This window comes from Miniopterus schreibersii (genome assembly GCF_964146895.1).
Source record: "Miniopterus schreibersii genome assembly, chromosome: 2".
Classification (NCBI taxonomy): domain Eukaryota; kingdom Metazoa; phylum Chordata; class Mammalia; order Chiroptera; family Miniopteridae; genus Miniopterus; species Miniopterus schreibersii.
The window spans coordinates 15,807,750-15,834,531 of NC_138102.1; the positions used below are offsets into that span (position 1 = coordinate 15,807,750).

The 26,782-nt window shown below is 44.9% G+C and overlaps 1 protein-coding gene and 1 pseudogene across 2 annotated transcripts in view; both read left to right on the forward strand.

Annotated features, from left to right (window-relative positions):
• Positions 1–738: 738 nt before the first annotated feature.
• Positions 739–10,607, forward strand: LOC308553625 (putative ATP-dependent RNA helicase DDX5; annotated as a pseudogene). Its single transcript has 4 exons — positions 739–757; positions 6,578–7,709; positions 9,136–9,372; positions 10,530–10,607. The product of its transcript is annotated as a putative ATP-dependent RNA helicase DDX5 (transcript).
• Positions 10,608–11,990: 1,383 nt separating this feature from the next.
• The window catches only part of NRG1 (neuregulin 1), an 882,008-nt gene continuing 867,216 nt past the window's right edge, over positions 11,991–26,782 (forward strand). Inside the window, exon 1 of the mRNA XM_081129574.1 lies at positions 11,991–12,256. Within this exon, the coding sequence (XP_080985700.1) occupies positions 12,136–12,256 (121 nt within the window). The 5' untranslated portion in view covers positions 11,991–12,135. The remainder of the gene's footprint in view (positions 12,257–26,782) is intronic.

Sequence of the window (26,782 nt, forward strand, 5' to 3'; positions counted from 1 at the left end):
CTGCCTGGGGCCAGTGTAGGATTTCACCCAGGAAACTCCAGAGGTTGGGAACCAACACTGAGGCATTCCAGAAAAAGACGATGGAAAAACCTTTCACTCTTTCACATCCCAACTTGAGCCAATTTCTTATGCCAGGCAAGATCTTAGCTGTTGAAAAATGACATACTCAATAAGCAGGTACAACCAGTAGAAAGCTGTTGCTTTGTTAATTTGGGGGAATAGTGGCAGGGGAGGCTGCTCAGCCTGCTTGGTGGCTGACACCAGGATTCTTCTCTGGTCTAACATTTGATTTTTTTTTTTTTTTTTTAATTCAAAGCATAACCTATTGGGGAAAGTTTATGATGTTCTAACACGGACCCCCGGGTTAGGGAGTAGATAATAAAATATTTATTTGTACCACACTTTCATGAGTAGATATAGTAAAAACTGATGCAAAACCTACCAGTGGGGCAGGAAGTTAATGATTTCTCTTGCTTCGATCTTTTTTATTATGTCTTTGTTTTTCAGACTCCCATGTACACTTCAGTAACAAGCTCTCAACCTAGTAACAAACTCGCTACCATAACTGAGACTTTTACAAACACTGCAGAATAGAAGTACTTATAGTTTCCATGGAGTTATGTTTATGTTTAGGAGTGCGTATGTCATTCTGTCCACATGTGTGAACTGTTCTAAAGCAGAACAATCTGTAGAACCAAAAGAAAACAAAACTGAGAAAATTGGAAGCAATCTGCTGTCATGGAAAGAGATGCACAAGGTAAGTTGGGCTGCAATGCTACCTGAGTTCTGAACACCCATTAGCCTCCTTCTGAGTGATTGGAGGTGCCGTCCATATCCCAATCCTTTCAAGGCAAGGAGGTGATGAAAACTTATGTGTGAAATAATCAAAAATTGAGAAATTGTTGAAAACAAAGTGTCAGGACTGTACCTTTGAGTCTCACGATTCATAGGTTGCCTTTTTCTTTCTTCTTTCTTTGACTCAGTCAGAGTGTGTGGTTCTGTAAGGTTTAGAAAAATAGCAGATCCCAAACATGACCATTTAATTTCCTGCATGTTTTTCTAAAGTTTCTTCCAGGGTTGTAGTCATCCCTGAGGAAAATCCCCGAGAAATGTTAAGAACAGACATTAAATCCTTTTGCAATAATTGGGAAAAAAAGCAAAAATGCTGTTTACCTTTACCACTCAGGAAGATACAACTCAAAACAAACTTAACCATTAAGCCTCCCTTTTTTTCTTAAAATTTGGCATATATGTAAGTAGCAACAACAAACTCCAAAAAGTGCCCCTAGAAATATAAATAAAATCACATCCATTACTCCTCAATATCCCTGTGCAATAAAATTTTCAAGTCAATTTTTGAGGGGATTTATGCATAATATACTTAGGATCTTAAGTAGCATATTTCTGTCAGATGGTTTATATGTTATCTATTGATAGCACTTCACTGCTAATAAGGCATAAGAGAGAAAATTGTGCTCAAGGAAAAGTGATAAAATAAAAATAATACTTGATCTTAACAACTGGCTTCCATAATCTGCCAAATGGTGATGATAACGATTCCTTCTCTACCTCACAGTATTGGGTTATCTTATTAGTTAATAATAATGTTAATAGTAGCACAGATATGTATCAGTTCATTGTTCCCAAGAAGGGTACCCGGGAAGTCATATTAACATTGATGCCTGTCTTTCTAGCCCACTAGCTTACCTGGGCATAATGACAGGGTCTTAGCTTGATATTTGCCTTCCCCCGACACCTCTTCCAAAGCGAGCCATGGGAGTGGCTGGGAGTTCCCACTGCAGGGACTGCCACACACGGGAGGGAACTACACCTGCTATTGTTCTGCTCTGTCATCTTTCTTCAGAGGTGCTGCCATGAGAACACAGCTCTCCCCCTTCCCTGACAAGTGCTGCACCTTGGTGCCCTTCCAACGCTGTCTTGCTCCCCCTAGTTCCCGCAGGACAGTGGTCCTTCCCCGAAAGGGAAGCATTTTCTCTTCACATTGTTTTTCAACTTTCTCACCTGCATTTTAAAGCAACATGTGTGGTGTGTGCCTTTAAGTTTTCTAACATACTTCACAAAGTGGCCACTCCAGCTTTTACTTGTGATTCTGTCCCTGGAAGGATGAGCCCTTGTTCTGAGCTAGCCTGGGGAACACATCCCATACTATCCTGTTTTCCATACTCTTCCCTCTTCTGTTTCTTCCTCAATTCTCTCCTTTCTCCTTTAGAAAACACGCACACATGCATGTACACACACCATCACCACTACCAAAATCATCAATAATCCCCCTTCAAAAAAATCACTAACTCATACAAACAAATGGGAGAGGTGATGGGGGAGACAGGATTATTAGCCCCAGACCTGCAATCATGGCTGACTCAGTCTAAACAAATAATGGCATAGCCTTGGTGCACATGAGTATCACTGGATCTTATGTAAGATACTTAAATAAGATCTTACAGCCTGTTAAATAAAAAACACTTTTAAATAGTCAGATATGTCTATTTAAAGCATCCCTGGGAAGTAATGAGCTCCTGACAATAAAGATATTTAAGTACACATACAACCAACTTTAAGGCGATTTCCAAAATGTGCTGCCTTCATTACTGTGTTGGAAGATTCTTGAGGGCCAGATATCATTTATCCACTTTGTATAATATATAACAATAGAGTTTCTAAAAAATTTTCATATATATTAACCCATTCTACTCTTTGCAAGTGTCCTGTGAAATAAAGCAGGGACTATGCTTATTCAATAAGTAAGAAAACAGACTCAGAAAATTCATACAGTTTCCTAAGGACTGATAAATAGCAGAATTGGGATCTGACACCAGGCCAATTATGTCCCTGAACTTTACATATATTGTCCAAGGCAAATGTCCAATGGATGTTCATCTCTTGGTTGGCTGGTAAGGGCTCTTGCTTGGTGGGTTAAGAAAAGTCAACCTAATTGAGGCTTCTTGATCTTCCATGCTTGACACAAAGTTCAAAGACATCTTTGATCACAATGAATAAATAAATAAATAAATAAATAAATAAATAAATAAAACCAGAAAATCCTATTGGTTTCACTCTCTTTTCTCCCTCTCAGCTGGGCTGAACTATGTGAAATCTATAGGATTTCATGTCATACCAAAGTGTGCAAATTAGTGACGCTTAGGTTCTCAGTTGTTTCAGGGTAGGAACCTTTCATCTCTGTATTCCTGCCTTATGCTACATAGTACTGCCCTTTTTATTATATAATTAAAGAAATGGATGAATGGATGGATGGGTGGGTGGGTGGGTGGAAGTGACCAGGGCCTCCAGTGTCCGTGATTCAAGGCCCTTGGCCCAGTTTTTGAAGATCCATATTGTGGCCAGTATTTAATAAGTCTCAACTCTCTAGCTACTCTTCAACCAAGACATTCCACTACATGCTTCTAATGGGTGGCTTCAGTGGGCATATAGTTCACCAGTTCTTTTGTTGCTCTTCTCTCAAGCCCAGCTTATTGTTAATTCGCTGTGTCTAAATTGTTCTGGGTCCTGTGTATGCTCCAAGATAGGCTGCTAAGCAAGCAAGGCTTCTTTTAGCAACTGCAAATTCAGGACTCCAGCACCAAGAGCACAGTTGTTCCATGATTTATGGCTGGAGGTGTGCACTCTGTGTGCTGTTGGTCAACAATGATAAAGTAGATACCAGCGCCTCTGTGGATTCCCTGCTGTCCCTTCAACAACCACCATTTAGAAGCATTTAATCAGGTATAATACTGGGGGTGGGAAAACCATTTTAGGTTGCCATTGCACTGAGGACTTCCTCTTCAGATTTTCTAAACTAGTAAAAGCAGTATTTCACATTTACCTGCATAATTTTGTCTGTTCTTTCCTTGCTTGAGCAGATGAATGTCAACAGGAGAGCATACATGTCTTCTTAACTAGTCAGAATATATCTGCTTAATAAGTCTTCTTTTAATAACCAAGGAGACAACCCACATTTTTTTTTTTCAAAATTGGAATGGGAAAAATTCATGAGGAAGGGACATGGAATATTTGAGCATAGTGCCTAAGTATGTTTATAGATGTTTATAGTGTTATTATGCCATGTAGATTGAAGTTTATAAATCTAAAGGTTTGGGCAGTGGTTCTCAAGGGGTGGTCTCTCCACCAGCAGCAGCATCACTATCACCTGGGAACTTGTCAGATGCAGATTGTTGAGCCCCACCCCAGATCCCTGCATCAGAACCTCTGGGATGGGGCTGGCAACCTGAGCTTTTTGATGCACAAGTGCTTCTGATGCACACTAAAGTTTAAGAACCCTGGTTTTTAGGATGCTCACAAGAATGAACCTTTTTATTTTTGTCTTTTTAGAACAATAGTGTGAACAAATTAAATTACCTTTTTTTTAAGAGCATTTAATCACACTGAACAATTATTCATACCTTCTCTCAAACATGTTAGTCATATTAGAAATGCTACTCCCCCTTCATTTAAAAGGGCCAACGAGGGTAACATCCCTCCAATATATGGGTGCCCTCAAAAATGAGGACTCCAAGAACTGAAATGAAATACATGTGCAAGTAGTTCATAGTACTGAACTGTCCTAACAAGGCTACCCTCACACAGAAAATATCCACAAGAATTACTCCTTACCACTCAGCTGAAGGAGGGGCAGGAGATACTGTGGGAGTAAGGTAAGAGCATTAAAACAATGCAGTAAAAAAAGGCATTAAAATAGAAGATTATTCTTAATCATAGATAAAATGCTTTGTAAATTACCAAGAGGGGGTATGTATGCATTTAATGACTCTCTAAACCAGTGGCTTAAACCTTTATTCTTGTCTTTACTGCCTGGAATTCCATCTCTCTGTGACAGTGCTGGACAGTGTTCGAGGTAACCTGTGGCGAGCACATCAGTCCATGGTAATCAGCTGACATTTGCTGAGTGCCTACCATGTGCGCCAAGCTGGGTTCAAACAAGGGAACACTGAAAATATGGTGTCTGCTTTTTAACAAGCTTACAATCTAGTTGGAGAGATTGGAGTAAAACCGAAGCATTTGGGCTCAATAATGTAACAGGCTCGAAAGTGAGGAGGCACACTACAGACGGCAAATACAGGAGATGTGTACCGTGGGGAGTGGTTACACTGAGTGTCTAGTACGTATTTATGTATTTCAGAAAGGAGGCTTCGCCTGGCCGGTGTGGCTCAGCGGTTGAGCATTGACCTAGGATCCAGGCCATTGGGGTTTGGTTCCTGGTCAGGGCACATGCCCGAGTTGCGGGCTCGGTCCCCAGTTGGGGGCATGCAGGAGGCAGCCGATCAATGACTCTCTCATCATTGATGTTTCTATCTCTCTCTCTCCCTCTCCGCTCTCTGAAATCAATAAAGATATATTTAAAAAAAAGAAAGGAGGCTTCAGGGGGTATGTGGACCTCAAAGAATGCTTATTCTCAGTGGTGGATTATTTGCAGAAATGGCCTTAGTTCCTCCCCTTGTGTCTCTGCCCCTTGGCAAAGCAAGTGATCAGCTCCTCTCAGCTCACACTGAGTCTGCTCCTCCACTCCTGGAATTTGACTGGCCTTGGAATGGTGGCAGTGTTGAGGTGCCAGTTCTGAGCTTAGGCCTTAAGATGCCGTGCATGCTTCCGGCCACTCTCTTGGAACATGTCCGGCTGCCATAAATAAGGGCAGGCTAAGCCTGTTGAAGGAAAAGAGACCATATTTTTTCAAGAGATGAGCTGTCTCAGTTGAGGCCATGTGAGACTAGTCAGCTCCCAGCAGAGCCATCAGTGAGCCCAGCTGAGAACAGAAGAACCTGCTAGCTGAGTCCAGTCAAAACTGCCAACCCACAGAATACTGGGCTCAATGAATGCATATTGTTTTCGGCCAACACATTTTGGAGTGGTTTGGCATAACTGGTACAGGTCTGGAAGGTGGAGAGAGAGGGAGAAAGTATTGTAGGTTAGAGCTGCAACTCCAAAAAGGTCAAGAGTCAGAAATGTGTGAGGTCAGGTCAAAGAGAAGTGAAGACACTAGTAGGCTTGGGTGTTAGACCACTTTCTTTCAATGAATCACTAGGAGCACCAGTGTTCAAGAGAACATACATGGAGGACAGACCTGCACGACTATGCTGTTCTATGGTGATCATCTCTTGAAAGCATTCCAGCAGGGCCTAAGAAGTAGGAATTCCTGCATGTTGAAAACAGTGAGCATCAGGCTCCATCCCTCCAAGCTGGACTTTGAGAGAGTGGGACATTGTTTTCTAGCTACCTATGTCATGCCAAGAAAAAAATAAAAGATCTTTGTGGTTTATAATTTGCTTTTATTTTTTATATAAAAAAATCTAAAGCTTATGTGACATACTTTCAATAAACTGCTAGAGGCAACTTGTAGAATCTCAGTATAAAGAATATTATGAACCTTGTTCCTTTTCACCGGTCTCTAGATGAGCCGCTCAGGCTATTGTCACCACCATCCCTCCACCACTGCCGCCCCCACAATGCTTCACTGTCGCTGAAGCCACCTCCAGCAATTCTTCCTACTGATTCGAGTGACCGAGACCCTGGTCGGATCCAGGGCTTGGTGCACCTTGATTTGGAGGAAGTAGGGCAGAGCCTCTATCAGGAGAGAAGTCTGGAAATCCTGGGGAGAAACTAGTTAAAAAGAAGTGGAATCTTGATGAGCTGCCAAAATTTAAGAAGAATTTTTATCAAGAACACCCCGATTTGGCTAGGTGCACAGCACAAGAGGTGGAGACATATAGAAGCAAGGAAAATTACAGTTGGAGGTCACACTGCTCCAAGCCAGTTCTGAATTTTTATGAAGCAAACTTCCCTGCAAAATATCATGGACGTGATTGCAAGACAGAGCTTCACTGAACCTACTGCTATTCAAGCTCAGGGATGGCCAGTTGCTCTAAGCGGATTGAATGTGGTTGGAGGAAAACAGACTGGATCTGGGAAAACATTCTCATTTGCTGCCTGTCATTGTCCACATCAGCCATTCCTTGATAGAGGTGATGGGCCTATTTGCTTGGGGCTGGCACCAACTCGGGAAGTGGCCAAATAGGTGCAGCAAGTAGCTGCTGAATTCTGTAGAGCATGTCAGTTGATGTCTACTTGCATCTATGGTGGTGCTCCCAAGGGACCGCAAATCAGTGATTTGGAGAGAGATGTGGAAATCTGTACTGCTACACCTGGAAGACTGATGGACTTTTTAGAGTGCGGGAAAACAAGTCTGAGAAGAACGACCTACCTTGTCCTTGACGAAGCAGAGAGAATGTTTGATAGGGGCTGAGGACCCACATAAGGAAGATTGTGGATCAGATTAAGACCTGACAGGCAAAGCCTAATGTGGAGTGCAACCTGGCCAACAGAAGACAGCTTGCTGAAGATCTCCTGAAGGGCTATATTCATACAGACATTGGTGCACTGGAACTGAGTGCAGACCACACCGTTCTTCAGACTGTGGATGCACGTCAAGGCGTAGAAAAGGAGAGCTTACCCATCCGATGAAAGAAGGAAGAGCTCCTGAACGAGACGGAGAATCAAACTATTGCTTTTGTTGAAGCCCAAAGATGTGGTGAACTTACTGGAAAAATGAGGAGAGACGGGTGGCCTGCCATGGGTATCCATGGTGACGGAGTCAACAGGAGCGTGACTGGCTTCTAAATGATTTCAAACATGGTAAAGCTCCTATTCTGATTTCTACAGATGTGGCTTCCAGAGGGCTAATTTCCCCCTCCCCTCCCCTCCCCTCCCCTCCCCTCCCCTCCCCTCCCCTCCCCTCCCCTCCCCTCCCCTCCCCTCTCCTTTCCTTTCCATAGAAACGTGGTCTTTGGGGCAAGGCCTAAACATGACAATTGGAGGACTCGACAGGGATGGAGGACCAGTGATCAGTTGCTTCCAGTCAATTAGAGGGGTGAAAAGCTGAAAATGTGCAGTAATCTTCAAATGGCAGAACATACCAACTCTGCCACCTAAACTGATCTCTCCGGGGGGGGGGGGGGGGAAGAAGTGGAAGTTATCCTCACAGTTCACTGCATGGTACTCCTGGCCCATCCTTTGCATGACTGCCGTGGTACAGCATGGTTTCAAACTGTTTACTGTGACCTGTGAGTCTTTGAGTGTCCGTGAATTTGCTGAAATGTTGAAGAAATAGTTGCAGACTTCAATGTTCAATGAAATTTTTGTTCAAGTTTGAAATGGAGAGAGCAGCTTTAAAAGATACTATACCTTTTACAAATTGGTGAGTCCTGGGGCATGAGCTCTAGAGCAAGAGCAGCTTCCCACACACAGTCAGTGGGAAAAGAAAGCAAGGCTTTGAAGGTTTCTCCCCCACCTACACAGTGGTCCTCAAGTGGGAGACCTGACGGAGAGAGACATTCTCAAGTGAATCTTGCCTTCTTGGAAACGCTTGCTCAGATGAGACACAGTGCACAGAAACAACTTTTGGGGACAGGTATGTTTTTCTTGCAGCTGCAGTTGTAAGGTCTTGGCAAGACAAGCAGTGTGGCCGGAATTTTGAACTTCTGCTGAGTGTGTAATGCAAAGGACCATGTATATTTTTGTTTAAAGGGCCTCAAAAGGAGCACAAGAAGAGGTTGCTGGGAACCTTTAAGTGGCCCTACTGCACAGAAGCATTCAGATGTCATTTGATGACCTGATCTGTAAGGGGACTTGCTGATTTGGGAATGTGTTAGGGAATACACATCCTTTCGACAGGCTCTGTTATTCGGTGGGTAGTAACACAGATGACTTGTGCTTTTTTTTTCCAACCTCAATGGTATCCTATAGGGAATGGATAATAATTTTTAAAAAATATGTATCTTTATTGATTTCAGAGAGAAGGGAGAGGAAGAGCGAGAGAAACATCAATGATGAGAGTCATTGATCGGCTGCCTACTGCACGCAGTAGGGGATCGAGCCCGCAACCAGGGCACGTGCCCTGACCGGGAATCAAACTGCCATCGCCTGGATCATAGGTCGAGGCTCAGTCGCTGAGCGAGCCTGCTGGGCTGGATAATCATTTTAACTATATATATTTTTAAGCCCGTTCTTTCTTGGGAATACCATTGTCTAAGTTTTTATTTTTGGTCTGGCTGTTGTGGTTTGCAAAACTCCGTGCATTGCTGTTTTGCCACACCGGCACACCTTACCGATGTGGGGGATGGGAAATTTGTCATCAGTTGTGACTACCCTAACTCCTCAGAAGATTCTATTCATAGAATTGGAAGAACTGCTCCAAGTACCAAAACAGGCACAGCAGACCCTTTCTTTGCACCTAATAACATAAAGCACTTGACCAACCTTATCTCTGTGCATCGTGAAGCTAATCAAGCAATTAATCCCAAATTGTTTCAGTTGGTCAAAGACAGAGGTTCAGATGTTCCAGGGGTAAGAGGGGGCATGAAGGATGACCATCAGGACAGATACTCTTTGGGCAAAAGGGGTGCATTTAACACCTTTAGAGAAAGGGAAATTATGGCAGAGGTTACTCCAGTTTGCTTAAAAGAGATTTGGGGGCAAAACCCCAAATGGTGTTTAGAGTGCTACCAGTTACACCAATGCGAGCTTTGGAAGTAATTTTGTCTGCTGGTTTACAGACCAGTTTCAGGACTGGTAATCCAACAGGGACTTACCAGATGGGTATGACAGCACTCGGCAATATGAAAGTAATATTCCAGACATGCACGATGATGTGAACCAACACGCAAATGCATACCCTGCCACTGCAGCTGTGCCCGTGATTGGTTAGCCAATGCCAACAGGATATCCTCAATACGATTTTACAAGTATATGTAAATGTCTGTTTTTCACAACTGCTCTTTATATCGTGTGTTATCAGACAGGATAGTTATTTTAGAAACATGGGAAACCCTACATTCCTGAAACAATTTTTAGGTTTTTGTGTGTTTTTTTTTTTTAAACTAGAAAATGCAGGCAGTGTTTTCACAAAAGTAAATGTACAGTGATTTTTTTTTCTTTTCTTTTACTTTTCCCATCACCATTTATCCCCCCATACCCTCTCCTACCCCCCTCCCCCAATCACCACGCTGTTACCCGTGTCAATTAGGTTTTTTTCCCCTTTTTGGCGCATACCCCTCCTGCTAGTCCCCTCCCTCAAGTTGTCATCTGCTCTTAGTGGCCATTGAATTACAGCTTCCACCCAGTATTATTAGGTCGTTGAATATATATTTTTTACCATAAAAGAGCCTGAGAGAAATATTTTTCTTTAAACGCTAAAAATGTGTTCTCTCCTTTTAAAAAATGTATTGTTGACAGTATTACAGGCCCCCCCCCCCCCCAATGTGTTGTCTTTCTGTTGCGTGGTACTCGCTCGGAAAGAGCATCCCTGGGAGGGGCCGGGTTCTGGTCTGAGAAGCAGCTCCTTCGGTTTTGCAGGACAGGCGGCGGGAGGGGCGGGCCGGCGCGGGCCGAGGTCGGTGGGTGGCCCTCGGAGGAGACAGTCTACCTACAGCTGCTCAGGTCCCGGACCTTTTGTGCCAGCGGCCACACCAACCTCTTTTCAGGTTTTTTTTTTAAATGACTAGTTGACCAAGTGCCATAAACTTTACGCCGAGGGCCTTGTGGAGCAACAATGCGCCCGCCGGCAGCGCCACCCGTCCTAAAGCCGGGCGAGCGGGGGCTCCCGCAGGGCCGCGCAGGGCCCCGCGCCGGGCGCCCGCGCGGGCGGGGGAGGGGGCGCCCGCCAGGCCCCGCGCGGCGCCAAGTTGTGCAATTGCGGCCGGTCCCCGGTGAACGTGTTGCTCCCTTTGACTCTCCAGCCGCCAGCTCGCCCCAAACTTTTCCGAAGCGAGGGCCCGCATCTCCCGCGCCCCCTCCCCGGCGGCGCGCCCCCGCCCCGCGTCCCGGCGCCGTGCGCCGCCGAGCGGGCCCCCCGCGGAGCCGCGCAGCCCCCTCGCGCCGCAGCCCGCCCGCCGCCCGCCTCGCGCCGCAGCCCGGGCGGGGAGGAGCGCGGCCGAGCGGGCGCCATGGGGCTCGCGGGCGCGGGCCGGGCTCGCCGCGCGGGGCGCAGGGCGCCGCCGCGGCCGCCCGCGATCCCGGGCACGCAACCCCGCCTCCCGGGCGCTCGCCCCGCGCTCGCCCGCCGCCGCCGCCGCAGCCCTTCGCACAAAGGACCGTTCCCCGCGGAGCCGCCGCTCCACCTCCGCGCCCGCCCCCGGGGACGCAGCCCCGACAGCGGGGCTCGCGCGGCGCCGGCGGACCCGTCACTCCCGGCAACGCGGGCGGTGGCGGCGGCTTTTTTTTTTTTTCCTTCCCCTTTTCTCTTTCGCTGTATTTATTGATTTATTTTTTTATTTATCTTTCTCGCCCTTATACCTCTTCGCCTTTCTGAGGTCCCACCCACCTCCGCCCGCCCTCCCGCCGCCGCCTCCTGCTCCCATAAACAACTCTCCGCACCCCCACCCCCCAATAAATAAATAACAGGAGCAGGGTACGGGCGGGAGGAGCGAGGAAACGGGAGGCGGCGGGAGAGCGCGAGGCAGAGTCCGCACCGACAGCCCGGAGCCGCGCGCACCTCGCACCATGAGATGGCGACGCGCCCCGCAGCGCCCCGGGGGCGCCGGCCCTCGGGCCCCGCGCCCCGGCCCCGCCGCCCGCCCGGCGCCGCCGCTGCTGCCGCTGCTGCTGCTGCTGGGGACCGCGGCCCTGGCGCCCGGGGCGGCCGGCGACCCGGCGGCTCCCGCGGGGGCCTCGCCGTGCCCCCCGTCCCCGCCCGGCGCGGGCGCGGTGCAGGAGCTGGCCCGGCGCGCCGCGGTGGTGATCGAGGGGAAGGTGCACCCGCCGCGGCGGCAGCAGGGGGCACTCGACAGGCGGGCGGCGCCGGGCGAGGCGGGGGCGCGGGCAGCCGAGCGCCAGCCGCCAGCCGCCGGCCGCGGAGCGCCGGGGCCGTCCGCCCAGGTCCCGCTGACCGCCGCCCAGGGCACCGTGCCCCCCCCGCCCACCGCCCCCGCGCCCGGCGCCGGCGCCCCGGGAGACGAGGCGCCCTATCTGGTGAAGGTGCACCAGGTGTGGGCGGTGAAAGCCGGGGGCTTGAAGAAGGACTCGCTGCTCACCGTGCGCCTGGGCGCCTGGGGCCCCCCCGCCTTCCCCGCCTGCGGGGGGCTCAAGGAGGACGGCCGGTACATCTTCTTCATGGAGCCCGACGCCAACAGCAGCAGCCGCGCGCCAGCCGCCTTCCGAGCTTCTTTCCCCCCTCTGGAGACGGGCCGGAGCCTCAAGAAGGAGGTCGGCAGGGTGCTGTGCAAGCGGTGCGGTAAGTCCCGCGCCCCCGGGGCGCGCTCCGGCCGGGCCGCGCGGGGAGGGGGCGAGCGGGGCGCGGCGGGCGCACGCCCGGGGCTCGACGGCTGCGGGCCAGGCGCGCTCTGGCAAGTTCAGTTTGGGGGGTTTGTGGACTTGTTATCTGAGCGCACCTCCGGCGGGATTCCACAGGCAGCGCCTTACCCGGTTTCCTAGGCTTTGCCGTTGGTGAAAGCCCAAGTTTGGTCCTCGATTGGGGCCGCCTGAAACTTTTTAATCCCTTGATTTCCTTCACCAAGCAGAATGGCAGTGACGCGTTGCTTTCTCCTGGGTGCAGTAGTGAACTTGGCTTTGGTTAGGAACTGCTGGTTAGGGCCGCCTCTGTGGTGCTTTTCCTTTGAAGGAGGAAGGGCGCGTCCAGTAGGGTTTTCACACCTCGCCTGCACTTGGGGTCCTGAGTGGTCAGGGGCCTGTGTCTGCGCAGAGCCCCCCCGAGATTCCTGTCATGTGGCAGCTTTTGGTGAACTCAGTGTCCAACAGATAGGTTTGTTTAGTCTACCTTTTGAATGTGTGTATGTGAGAAGTATAAAGTTGGTTGTTTTTTTTTTTTGTTTTGGTGAAATAATTTCAAGCATTTCTGTTTTCACAATATTTTGGTTTGGAGTGTATTTTTTTGCACTTGAGTGAATGAGAACAGATGACTGTAATTGTGAAGCTTCGCGTAGGCCCTGAAGGATTTCGGAAGATAAGTTTAGCAGTCGACTTCCCAGACCTTTTTGGATTTGCCACCAGCAAGTATTCTTTCCAGGGCTCCTGGAAAGAATCTGATCAGGTGTGAGAAATTAGCTGATGATCTAATTACATTCCTGAGGTAGCATTGCATTTATAAAATAATTTCTAGGTTCTAAATACCTGTATAATTTCCCGATTATCACATAATCACTGAAACATAGCAGGGTTTCTTCTCAAATCAAAATTTAACATGATTACAAATCACAAATTGTAACATGCGTATTAGCGTTTTCCTGGGTCTTTTTGTGTCTGTCTAAGGGGTGGTTGGGTTAATTGAATTTTGCAAAACTCAGCTTCGAGCCATGGTCCGTCTGCCTGAGATGCTAAGTGTGTCACTTCCTTTACATTTATACCCAGGGTGGCCAAGTATTTACATTTTTGGCTGGCATTTGTGGTGCTTATATCCTGCAGTTAATCAATAGCTAATGACTTGGTTTTAATGACAGCAAAGAGCATTGTTCATCCAGCATTTCCATATCCTAGAACAGTGCTCGCTGGGTGCCAGAGACCTGTTAGGATTGCACCACTCTGTGGACGAAGCTGTCCTCAGACAGTGGTGCTGAAGCAAGCTGAGTGACGTTGGGATTCCCTGGGTCTGGCTGATCCATATCACTGTGAGACATGGGAGACGCTCTGCTGGGACTTGGCTTATTAGGCAACACAAGAGCTCCACACCACTGTACCGCACGCAGCATGTTATTCTGTTATAGAATCTGAAACAAAATCTTTTTTTTAAGCTGTGCCAATCGTCCAATTTTGATGTTTTATTATATGCAGTTCAGGAAGGATTTTGCCTTTACCCCAAACCATATGAGTTGCGAATCATTTGCTGTACATGGTATGAAGTTAATATAAAGGGGATTGTAGTTGGCAATGGTGCCTAGGATTGGGGGTCTTACTAGATTAGCAACAGTGTTGGTTTTTTTGCCTTTTAACTGGAAATAAATGCCGGGCTTTGTAGGTAAAGTTCTTATAAGCATTTGGCAATGGAAAAATCATGTTGCCAGGAGGAATACTACCCTGTTTTTGTGCTTCTAAGGAGAAAAAGCTTCACTGAAGGTAGTTAGTTTTGCCCTTTTATTTGTCGGTCAAACGAAACACATAGTTCTAAGTTGTGGCATGCTATGCATAGCAGGTTTTTCTGTTTGTTTTGTTTTTTATGAACTGGAAATCTCCCTGCCTGTCATTGAATACATTAGGAAATCATGAAGTTACTGCTCTAGGTTTGTGTAATTATTGTGTATGTTTGGTGATTTTAGCATTATGTACTTTAAAGTAGGATAGTGCTTGAAACATTCATTAACTAATAGATGTAGCTAAGGATTAACTAAAATCATGCTAAAAGTTTCTCTTGAATTTTTATGGACGTAGTACTACTTATTGTAACATTGTAGGATAAAAGCAAACAACATAAGCTCTTTTATATAATGTAAACTCAGTAAATCCATACTTGAAATGTTGGGTGTAAAAGTGTGTGAAAACCTGTGAATTCATCCAGTTGTGTGGTCACAGTTAACGATGTCATTCAGAACCTACCAGGCAAAGGAACACAAACAATTGGGAAAAAATTAAACCGAGAGAATAGGGGCTGATTTGTCCTGGTTCGGCTGCTTCTGTGCGCTTTTGGTCAGAAGATTTCAAGGACGGCGGTGGAGCCCAGGGTTCTTATCTAACACGGAACTGCCCTGGGGCCGTGATGGTTGTGTTGCTGCCGGAGCCCTGACGCTAGCTGGGCTGGAGAGGGAACATGGCAAAGTCATTTTGTGATCTCATGCCCAGGGGAACAGTTCTCAGCGCTCACGCGCACAGCTGCAGTGTTTTCCACAAGTTGCTCACTAGAGTAGAAACCACACATGCAACAGATTAGCCTTAGTATCCAGTTAATAGGAGTCTTCCCTGAGTTTTTTTTTCTTCTTTTTCCCCCCATCTAACTGAAACTCCTGAGTAGTGTCTGTAAAAAAAAAAAAACTCTTCTCTAAAGAAACAAACCTCTTGAAACAGAAATTGTTCAGCGTTTTTTAGAGACAACGCAGAGTTTCATAGCTTGTTTGCTTTATAGTTGAAGTTTGCGTAGATTACGCTTCCTTTACAGTTGTTTAAATTCTTGCCAGCCTTTGTTGTTTTTTCTTATTTGCTGAATGAGCTAAGAAATATTTCTAGGTTCGATGAAATTTCTATTACTCAAACAAATCATTGTTTGAAGTGCTATGTTTTTAGTTTTCAAAGCATTGCTGCTATACTAGGGAGAAGCTAGTTTCCAAAAAGAAGTAGAAATACTGATGTTGAATAACGTCTATAATTGGGCTATGCAAGATTTGTATATCAATTGTGTTCTTACAAGCCAATCTAAATATTCAGTATATCATATACTATTGAATGTATTGATTCTGTAAATATGTTTATCAAATATTTGTGATAAATAGCACTGCTTTTTCTAATATCCTCCATATCTATTTAATAAAGTGTGCTGACCTTATGGTGTTATGAAAATGAGAAAAATGCTGTAGGGATTTTCCAGCCAGCAGTGAAGAAAATTATTTTTAATAAGAGCTATATTAAAGAAGTAGCAATAGGAACAGATATAGCTTAACTGGTTATATTTCATAAATACACATGTAAATTTAATTTCCCAAGTGTTTGTGACTGCTCTTTTTAAACTGTATATATCTTACTTTCAAAACTTTATGCTCTATTTAAAACACTCCTTTCTGTTGAGTAGAGAGACTGTATTTTTTAATATTTGTGTTAAAAAGATGAAATAAAGATAGGTCATTTGGGAGAACGATCCCTTAAAATAAAAGCATTTTAAAAGGATTTAAATATCCAAATTAGAATATTTTATAAGCACTAGGGGATGGTTCTTATTCATTGTGGGAGATCTATAAATCCTCTGACTCTAGGGAATGTTTTGCCATATGTCTTAATGTATTAGGTAAGACTGGGAAGCTTAAACAGCACTGAGGGTCAAAATAATGAGCTGTGTTCCTGCTGGCCTGTATATTTATAGCAAATGAGAGCAAAAGACGTGATTGGGCGGGTTAATGCCCTTGTCAAATGTAATCTATTCATTGTTCAGGAAATCTTCTTTGCTTCAATGCCCATTTTTCTCTGTTACTTTTTCTTAATTATAAATGTAACATCTTTTAAAACCTATTTTTTAATTTCAGTGACAATATATTAGCTGGCCAGATATCCAGAGATCCTCAAACTCTCATCTGCCCTTAGAACTTTGCAGTATTTGGGTTTTTTGTTTGCTTGGTTGTTTGATTTTTAATATGTTTTTATTGATTTCAGAGAGAGGAGAGGAGAGGGGGAGAGAGAGAGAGAGACAGAAACATCAATGATGAGAGTCATTGATTGGCTGTCTCCTGCATGCTCCCTACCAGGGATGGAGCCCGAAACCCGGGCAAATGCCCCGACTGGGAATCGAACTGTGACCTTTTGGTTCATGCGTGGACACTCGACCACTGAGCCACACTGGCTGGGCTGTTTGTTTGCTTTTGATATGCTCAAATGAAATGAAAAAAATTATTTCTATAGATAGCTCTGACTGAGTGGGTATTTTGATTAGCCTTATAGAAATAAGTGAAAATAATGAAATCAAAAAATATATAATGAGTAGTAGTGAAAGGGTTCATTGAATGTTGTATTCATTGGAAGTATATGATAGAAACAGAAGGTAAAAATTTAGGGCTCTTACTGACTCATGCAATTTGTTACTAAAAATAATAGCGTAACTTGCCTTAGTCAAAATTTTCATAAGAAAGTAAAAAGAAATTTTTAATGTTCTTAATTTTAAGTAACAGAAATGGCTGTTGTGGACAGTTTTCTATCCATATATGAATGCTCTGAATGTGTGCATGTACATGTGACTTTGTGCTCTTATGTCATCATCAAATAACTTAAAAATAAAGTAACATGAGTGAATGTATGACCTAGCTTCTTCCCCAGTAGCTAATGACTGATGTCACTTTATAATACTTGAACAGCTGATTAGTGATAGGAATATCCTGTCATACTTTTAAATCTAAAGTTGAGTTATTTGAGAATTTACAGGACACGGACTTAAGTCTCACCGATTTGAGGTGAGCGCTAGTCAGGAACTTGTGTTTCCATTTTGTTTAGTGCATGTGAGTGAGGCAGATCTGTTTCTGAAACTGGCCTCCCGGCTCTCCATCCCCGAATGGCCCACACAGATTGAAGCGTCTAAAATAAAAGACATTTTGGTGAAGCTGGGCGTCGATTCGATTGACATGAAACAATTCCCCCCAATACAGACTTGCCATCCAGGAATCCCAGAGAGAGCTGGTAATTGACGTTATTACTATTATTTCTTGTTCTTCGAGAGAACCAGGGTATTTTTTTTCCTGTGGCAAATAGTTTCCTTGGAAACTATGTCCTAACCTTGGTTCAGCCCATTAGGACCTGGTAGAATCTCTGTCTTGTTTTCCATGATACCTAAAAGAACAAAGAGAAGAGGTTTAGCTTTCCCACAGCCTGCTTGGTACGTGGGAGACAGTCCCATCAGTGCGTGAGTCAGGCCCCACAGGCCTTTGCCCTCTGTTGCCCTGTGAGGCAGCCACAAGGGGGGCTTAGGTAAAGGGGGGGACTTAGGTAAAGGGGAGTGGACTCCTGGGTGGATCTCAGTCTGCGAGGGACCAAAGTGTAGGGCTGTCATTCAGCCTGGTGCTGACCAGCCCTTCCCTTCACACCTTGGGATTCAGCTGCCCGGGGCCACGTGTGGCAGGCAGCGGAGGCCTTAGATCCCAGGCTGTGAATGTGGGTGGCCTGTCCGTTGCTCACAGGCTCTTTGTCCGTCCAGTAAGGACAGTGATGGTAACCCGCACTGCATCTCTACTTTGGAGGCGTTTCCCCCCGAAGCCCGAGGCTCGGGCTTCAACATCTGCCCCAGTGTGGTGCTGGGACCTGTCAGAAAACAGCATGGCCTGGCGCCCGGGGCCAGAGCTGGCAGCCAGATTTCAGAGGTGACGCTGGGCCCAGAGATCTTAGAGGATGGAACTGCTTCTTTTCTTTTTGCCAGAATCTGTGAGCAGAACTGAGCCCAGCACAAGGGAGCGTGCCTGATGAGGGCACAGAGTCCTGGCAGGGGGGTACCCAGGAGCCCAGGGCATGGGGGCAAGACCTAAGGGAGGCGCCCCATTGTCCGCTTTGCTGAATTTGGAAAGTGCACAGCAGTGATACTCTCATTCCAAGTGTTATCTCTAATAGGGAATTCCTGATTCGTTAAGGCAAAGGGAGGGAAAACATTGAGGGGCTAACTAAAACCACATTGATACAACTACCGCTCACCGAGTTGCTATCTTTTTTGCCTCTTTGTTACACACATGTAGCTTGATCGCTATGTGTAGATTAAATGCCTGTTCAATAGCTAATTGAACGAATGAATGACTACAGCACCCCAGCTCATTAGATAAGTGGCAATCACTGTTTTGGGCTAAATTTTGAAAGAAAAGGAAAAAACTCTTTCCTGATTCTCCCTCTTCAGATCTGTGATTTGGGGAGCTGAGAATGTGTAGGAAGTAGCATTTGGAGCCATATTTTACCAGGACCCCATTTCTTCCTCTTACCACCAAGAGCCTCACCTCTGAATCGACCTTGGGGCTTCAGAGAAAGGCTATTTAATTTCCTAAAATTTGTGTTTCCTCAATTATTTACGGACATTATTTATTCTGTGTAGTCTATAGCCCCAGCTGGGGGGAGAAAATCTCACATCATTCCAACTAATTTTGGGTGCTCTGGATCTCAGTACTCTGAAATTTCTAGGTTCTTCCTTGATCTCCACAGGTGTTAACCATCTCAGACTGAGAAGTTGATAAGTTCAGTTCTCTTAACTGAAGATAGAAAAGTACCACGCGTATCCCTAAGAAGTAATAAAACAAGATTTGGGATGAGTTACTTGGCACTCTTGTCTCCTTTGTTTTTAGCATCTCGTCGGCTCCCGGTGGGGCTGCAGGTGGGATGGTACACGCGGTTCGGGCTCGAATGAATAATGAGTTGCTGTCCCTTCGCTTTCTCAGTCGCCCCTGGAGACACCATGGGTGAAGATGTGTTGTCAGTGGCAGCATTTTCTCTCCATGTGCAGGGGGCGTCCTGGCTGCACCTCTGCACGGAACATGGTAGCTTCCTACTGCGGAAGGAGGGATGGCTGTGTGTGCTTCAAACAGAATTTGGCTCTAGACTTGGCCCTTTGGAGGTGACTGGAGGCTAGGGCTCTTTGGTGACTGCCAGGCTGGAGGTGTTCAGGTGACTCCCAGGCTCAGAGCGAGCACGTTCAGTACAGAAAGGTCAGCGCTTTGGAGCTGCCCGGGCTCCCTACTTCTTCGCAGGCCGGGGCACCTCTGAGACGCTCCTTCCCGCGTCGTCTCCTTTCCCATCCACCGAGACTACTCACATCTTGTCCTCGGAAGCACTAGCAACTTATCTTTCGTTGGAGTGGGTTTTTTTTATTAAAAACTCAAGCATTTTGGAAGATAGTCTTACTCTGGTTGAGCAGAGTCCCCCCGCCCCCCCAAATTATGGAAACATAAAATTGACCATTTACCCATTTTTAAGTGTGCAGTTCAGTGGTATTAAGTATTCACATTGTTGGGGAACCATCATCATCAACCCTCTCCAGGACTTTATCTTTCAAACTGAAACTCCATACCCATTGAAGAACTCCCTCCCTCCTCCCAGGCCATGGTAACCACCAGTCTACTTCAGTCTCCGTGGATGTGACTATTCTAAGGACCTCATATTAGTGGCAAAATATAGTTATTGCCTTTTTGTGACTGGCTTGCTTCATTTTGCACAATGTTTTAGCATGCGTCGGAGTTTTCTTTGCAGGACTGGTTAATATTCCGTTGTAAGTACATGCCACGTTTTGTTTATCCATTCACCTGTCAGTGGACACTCGGGTTGCTTTCAGCTTTTGGCCGTTGTAATACTGCTGTGAAGATGGGTGTACAAATATCTATTTAAGACCCTGCTTTTTCCCTGGCTGCTGCAGCTAAGTGGTTAGAATGTCAGCCCTGGCACCGAAGGGTTGCGGGTTTGATTCCCAGTCAAGGGCACGTACCTGGGTTGCAGGTTAGATCCCTGGCCCTGGTCAGGGTGCATTCGGGAAGCAACCAATCTATGTGAGACCAACCTATGTGTCTTTCTCACATTGATGTTTCTCTCTCTCTTTCTCTCTTTCCTCCCCCTCCCCTCCCTCCCTCCCTTCCACTCTCTCTAAAAAAATCAATGGAAAAAATATCCTCAGGGGCAGATTAACAATGACAAAAAGACCCTGCTTTCAGTTACTTTGGGCCTGCGCCCAGAAGTGGAATTGCTGGATCAGATCGTAATTCTATGTTTACTTTTTTGAGGAGCCACCATACTGTTTTTCACAGCAACTGAACTGTTTTACATTCCCACCAGCAAATCAGAAAGGTTCCAGTTTCTCCACTCCTCACCAATACGTGTTATTTTCTCTTGTTTTGATAATAGCCATCCTAATGGGTGTGTGAAGTGGTGGTGAGCAGTTTTCCTGTTGTTGTTTTCTACTCAAATTTATTGCCTCTAATTATACTGTCGTTAACAGGAGACAAAAGTTCTTGGAATAATACAGAGGTGTTTATCTGTTCAGCTTTCAATTTGCCCAGCATTTAGGCTCCTGAATCTGAATCCACCAAATGACAAAATCACAACAGATAATAGCTTAATAAAAAACAGTAAAAGTTTAAAGAGTAAGTTTACATATACTTAAGAATGTGTATTTCTACTTGGATCGCTATGGATGTGGTCCAGAAAGGCACTTGTATTAGTATCTGAATCTTTTAATTGATTTTCCTTATTTATTAATGTTTCATTTAAAAAAATTTCCCTGCCTCTGTTCTGTCCTTTACTCCAAATCACCTTTCTTTAAACACTGCACTGGGGGATGAGTCATCCTGAAATACTAAATTTTATTAGAGTTTTTCCCTGGCTTAGAAACTGTCAATGGATATGTTACAGTTAACTCTAGATCCTGACATTCAGTGGCCTTCTTGGTCCAAATTAAGTCTAATCTTTCTCATTTTCACTGTAAGAAAGTTTTCATCCAGTCTGCTGCAGTTGCTCCAGGAACAGTCATGCACTCCCTAGTCTCTTGTTTGTACATGTGCCATTGCCTCTGCCTGAATCTCTTTCCTCCCTCATTTCTGCCCCTGGGAATTCTACATTTTCTTCAGGGGACAGCTCAGATTCCATTGCTTCCATGGCAGTCCTGGCTATGATCCTGCCAGAAATGCTCACGCTAGTCCTTGAACACAGAACACCTTTTACATGGTGCTCTTACAAATTCTCCTTATGTCATCTTGTGTGTTTTTTAATATGTTTTTATTGATTTTAGAGGTGAGAGAGAAACATCAACTGGCTGCCTCCTGCATGACCCCTACTGGGGCTCAAGCCTGCAACCTAGGCATATGCCCTGACCGGAATTGAACACCCGCCACCTCCCAGTGCTCAACCAACTGAGCCATACTGGCCAGGGCTTGTGTATTTTTTATTTTTGAAATTGAAGTATTTAAAAAATTTCCTGAATGTGGACATGTCTTTTCTCACCCAATAGGCCATGGTGTCCTTGCGGGCAGACACTTGGAGCGTCCTCAACTTATTCACAAATCAAAGTGCCCCATTTTCAGGGTCAGAGCTCCTTTCCACCCCCAGCTTTATAGTTTAGTACCTGTGTGGTTTTGGGTACATAACCTTACTTCTCTAGGGCTCAGTTCCCTCATAGGCAAACTGAGAAGGTAGAACTAAAATGCTCTTCATGGTCCGTTCAAATGCATCTGATCCTTACCTCAGAAACGACCTGAGTTACCACTTCTGCTCCTGCGCCTGGAGCTTGTCTTTTCCTTTCCCCTCCTTTTAGTGTTGTTCTAAGGAGAATAATCCTGGAAAATCAATTGTGAAACTTTTAGACAATCTGAAAAGGGCGGGGGGGTAGTAAGAGAGCTTAATGAGAGGGCGGAGAAAGTTTCTCTTCCCCAGATCTTTTTACTTCCATTGCTTTTTTGTGTCATTTTGTTCTGCTGTCTAAATACCAATTTATTTGTATTCATGAGCATCATCAAGAAACAAATACCATTGTTTCTGCAGGCCCATCTTTGAAATGATAAAGTATGAGTAATAGATTCATCCCCTTCTTTATCATGAGATGATAAAGAAGATTCAAAATGTTTTACTATGAATTTTCACTGATTTAAAAGATGTACACCTGGCCCTGTTTTGGTTCTGCTGATCGGCACTGCTGTGGAATAGGTGAGGCCGGCACAGAGGGCACTGAGAGCTGGGTTTGCAGCTGGACGGCATCAGGCCTGCTGATGGCAGGGAGAGGACTCCTCCCTTAATGCAGGGTTGGCATCGGAGACCTTTTTCAGCTCATGATTCGCGTGGTTTGGGCAAGAAGGTGATATATTTTTGTCCTTTCGTGAGGAGAATGAATGGGCAATGGAGAAACAAATTCTCAAATGAGGAATAATTTGATCTGACTTTCAAAATTACTGCACGAAGAGGCCCAGGCAGCGCCACCGGGGCCCGGCAGGGCAGGGCAGGGCAGGGCACGATGCAGCTGGGCTACTTCCAGTTTTATTTTTTCCTTCAAGTTTGGCCTCCCTAAGCCCCTGGTAAGTGCATCTCATCCAGGAGATCCAATGCTGCTTATAAACTGTGGTTCCTAAATCCATATCTAGCCCAACCCTATTTTTTGGCTCCAGACCCATATATCCAACTACTTACCAGATAATCCACTTAAGTGTCCACCAGACACTTTCCATTAAACATTTTAAACAGTGCCTCATCATCGCCCCTGTCAGTTTATCTGTAAAATAATGAAATTACTACCACCACTGCTATTACAATCAATACTATTACTACTAGTGGTTTCTTTGATTGACAGCTTATTCTGTGCCACATAGAGTAGTAGGTGCTGATACATATTCAGTTAACCCGTCATCATATAATCAATGTATTCTTAGTTACTCCAAACTGGAAACCTCTCCTTTTGCCCCGTATCAGTTTGGTGGCCAGATCCCATTGGTTCTGCCTCCTTCACATGTCTCAGATGCCTCCCTTCTGCCCCAACTCCATTGCTTCTGTGGTACCTCTTCTTACTGTAGTGGTCACAGCCTCTCATCTTTGCTCATGGAGTCTTCTTTTTTTAAATCCATTCCCTACACTGTTGCTCAGGTGGTCTTTCTGAACCAGAAAAGGCCACACCCTTTCATAAAGCTCTTTAGTTGCCATCAGGATAAAATCCAGGCTCCTTAGAATGGCATATAAGGCCTTTCACCTTTTGTCCGAGTGCTCTTATCCAGTTCCTTCTCCAGCTTGGAACCCTGTGCCATGCAGATGCCACTGATCCGCTTGTACCAAGTGGCTTTAGGGCTCTATGCATTTGCACAGCATATCCTTCCTTCTTTCCAGAAGAATGGTTAATTAAAACTATGGATAGATAATAGATTTTGTAGTCTTTAAAAATCTTGGGGTAGAAGAAACTATAGTGACTTAGAGATACGTTTATAGTATATTGTCAAGTGAAAAGAGGATTATGCAGTATGTATATGATTACTTTTATCTACCTATCAGTCATTTGCTTACCTCATCTGTTGATCTGCCAACTTAAAGAGAAATAAAAGGCTGGAAAGCTGTATAATAAAATGTTAACAGTTGGGCATTGGAATTATCATTGTTTAGAATTTTCTTCATTTTGTTTGTTTTTCTAATGTTTTTCTAATGAATGTGTATTACTTTTTAGCAAGGAAAAGCAATAAATGCTATTTTAATAGTAATACTGATTTTTAACAAGGACTGAGTCTTACTTAATGGACTTTGCCCCTTTAGAACATTGGCTTTCTCACAGTAGATGAATTAGAATTAGGGTAGACTAACTGCTATAACAAATGGTACCCCAAATACATAGTGGCTCAACTGCACTAGTTTATTTCTGCCCAGTGAATGGACAGAACGCGAGAGGTTCTAGTCTTTACTTTCCTTTGAAAGAGACCTTTGCTAACACCTGAAGTATAACTGAACCTTACTTCAGACAGATTGGTTGAAATAGGCAGGGTTCCCATTCACGATGGTCATTTTGTTTTGAATGGCATAGCTGTCCTTGGGAAAGGAGACACATTCACCTTCTGCGGCCTCATTGCAGTGGGAGAGCCCCATAGCTATGTGCAGAGCAGATGGTAACAGCCATCTATGTTTACTGTAGATAAATAGCATGCTAACTGCATGCTCTTTCTTGAGCCCAAATGAGCATTTTATGGGTTAATTTTGCCATAAGTATTTAAAGTTTAATGCTCACTGTGTCTGGTTTTGTTTGCTGTCGTTGAAAGTGTAGAGGGTCAGACCACATTCACGGTGTCTTTTTCTGGAACGTTAGGATGCCTTTTAGAGCTCCATGTTGAGCAAATCGTTTTGATATAAGGACTGTGGGGAAATACTCTTAGGTTTCATCACTGCTGAATTAATTGAGTTTCATGATGTATATTTCTTCTTAGTAGGATAAATTAAAATGGCTGATAAAGCTGCCTATAAAAGCAAAATTGTTAGGTTAAACCTGCCTGGTGTATTAAATATACTGATGAGTAATCTTTCCACTGTTTTTTAATCACTTCTATTAACTTTTCAGTAATTTTATTTCTAGTAACTTACTAAATAGTGGTCATTAGGTACTTAGAAATATTTCTCTTTAAAATGCTATTGAAAAGTCCATGAAAATAATTAAGGTGCCAATATCACCCACCTACTTCCTGCTAGTAATTGTTGGTGATTTTATAATTAGCTGGGTGAATACTTGGGCTTCCTTTGTGAGATCCAAGAGGAAAGTGAACCAATTCAAAACAGGTGAATGGAGACAATGAAGGGATGCTTTTGAAGCTGGGTAAATAGTCTTTTGTGCATCTGCCTACATTGTGCATGTTGTTATTATGCTCTTTAAAATATTTTATTAAATACTGAGAAGATAAAGAGGATACTTCGGAATTGTGTGTAAAATATAAAGAAGGATACATTTGCTGTGCTCTTCTTTGGTTTCACCTTTGTCATGGGTCATTGGGCTTTGTAAGGTCTTGAGTTCCAAGTGGCTAAAGAATAGCTTAAGGCATTGTCTTACCTGCAGGTCAGCAAGGGACATATCTGTTAATTAATTAAAATGGATTCAAAATTCATCATTAATTTATCCCTTATTTTTCCAATTTATTTGTGTAACCCTCAAATCTTATTTCTTTCCTTTGAGATTTAGGCATTCCCAACATGTGAGAGAAATTATAGGGGCCATTCTGAAGGTGATGCTTTAAAAAATTATGATAATCATGAGAACACTAAGCAGATGTAGGTAACCAATAGAAAAAGAGAAGCAGTGAGCTCTCTGTGTTAATTATTTATTCAATAACTGTTTATTGCGCATCTATTATTTGCTAGTCTTTGTACTGATTTCTGGGATCACAGCAACGAAGAAATTAGGCATGGCCCTTTCTGAGCTAATAGTGCAGAAAGACAGGATGGTTACACAAAACATGACATGAATATATTTACAATTGTACTAAGCTCAATAAGGGACTGGTACAAGGCACTATGAGAACATGTAACAGAAAAGTCTATTTAAGTTTGAAAGATACAGGAAGTTCTCATTGAGAAAGAGAAATTTCTGATAGGGAGGAGTTAAGAGAAAGTAGGAGGGAAGGACATTTCCAGTCCTGAGACAGGGATGAAGCACAGCAGGGTGGAGAGTCAGTGTGTAGGAGGCAAGAATGAGGTCTGAGAGGTAAGGAAAAAAATAAGACCGTTCTGGAATTTTTAGGATGCTGGCCTCTGTCTTAAAAGCATGGGGACCACTGCAGGGTTTTAAGTGAGGGAGTTATAAGATTTCCATTTTAAAAACATCACAACACGCTGTTGTGCAGAGAATGGACAGAAAGGAACCTAGAGAGCGTGCAGGGGACTCGGGTGGGGCTCCAGGTGAGCCCGGGGTGTGGGCCTGCACTGCAGTGGGAGCGGAGAGATGAAGAAGCATAAGGATTTGAGATTATTTTGGAGGTATCTTTTTAGTCTTGGTTATGAAGGGGGGAGGCTGGTGTGTGGGGGGGATGCCTCCCGGGTTTCTGGTGCGAGCAGTTGTGTTTGTGGCAGGGAGTGAGATGGAGAATACTGCGTGAGAAGGAGGGTGAAGTTCAGTGGGTTTTCGATGTGTCCAAAGGGAAATACCAAGTACGCACTTGAACGGATGGAGCTCAGAAGAGAAGTTGTATTTATGAATGTGGGAGTTTTAGGCAAAGACAGGATGTTTCTCTCTCCACGGAGTAAATGCAGTTGCTTAGGGAAAGTGGGGAGAGGGCGAGGAAAAGTGAGTAGAGAATGAAACATGAGGAAGAGTAACTGTTAAAGTAAGGCAGAGGAGGAGCCAGAGGTCAGGAGAGGAGTAGCGAGAGAAGGGACAGGAGGACCTGACAAGGACCCAGGGTGGCAGCGGTGGTCGGCCTGTCTGCGTCCCAGACGATCCTTGTGGAGGATGGAAGGGAAAGCCCAAAGCGGCAGTACCTACTGCTACTGCCAAACACTTATATATATACATATATATATTTTAATATATCTTTATTGATCTCAGAGAGAGGAAAGGAGAGGGGGAGAGAGAGAGAGATAGAAACATCAATGACGAGAGAGTCATTGACCGGCTGCCTCCTGCATGCCCCCAACTGGGGAATGAGCCCGCAGCCCAGGCATG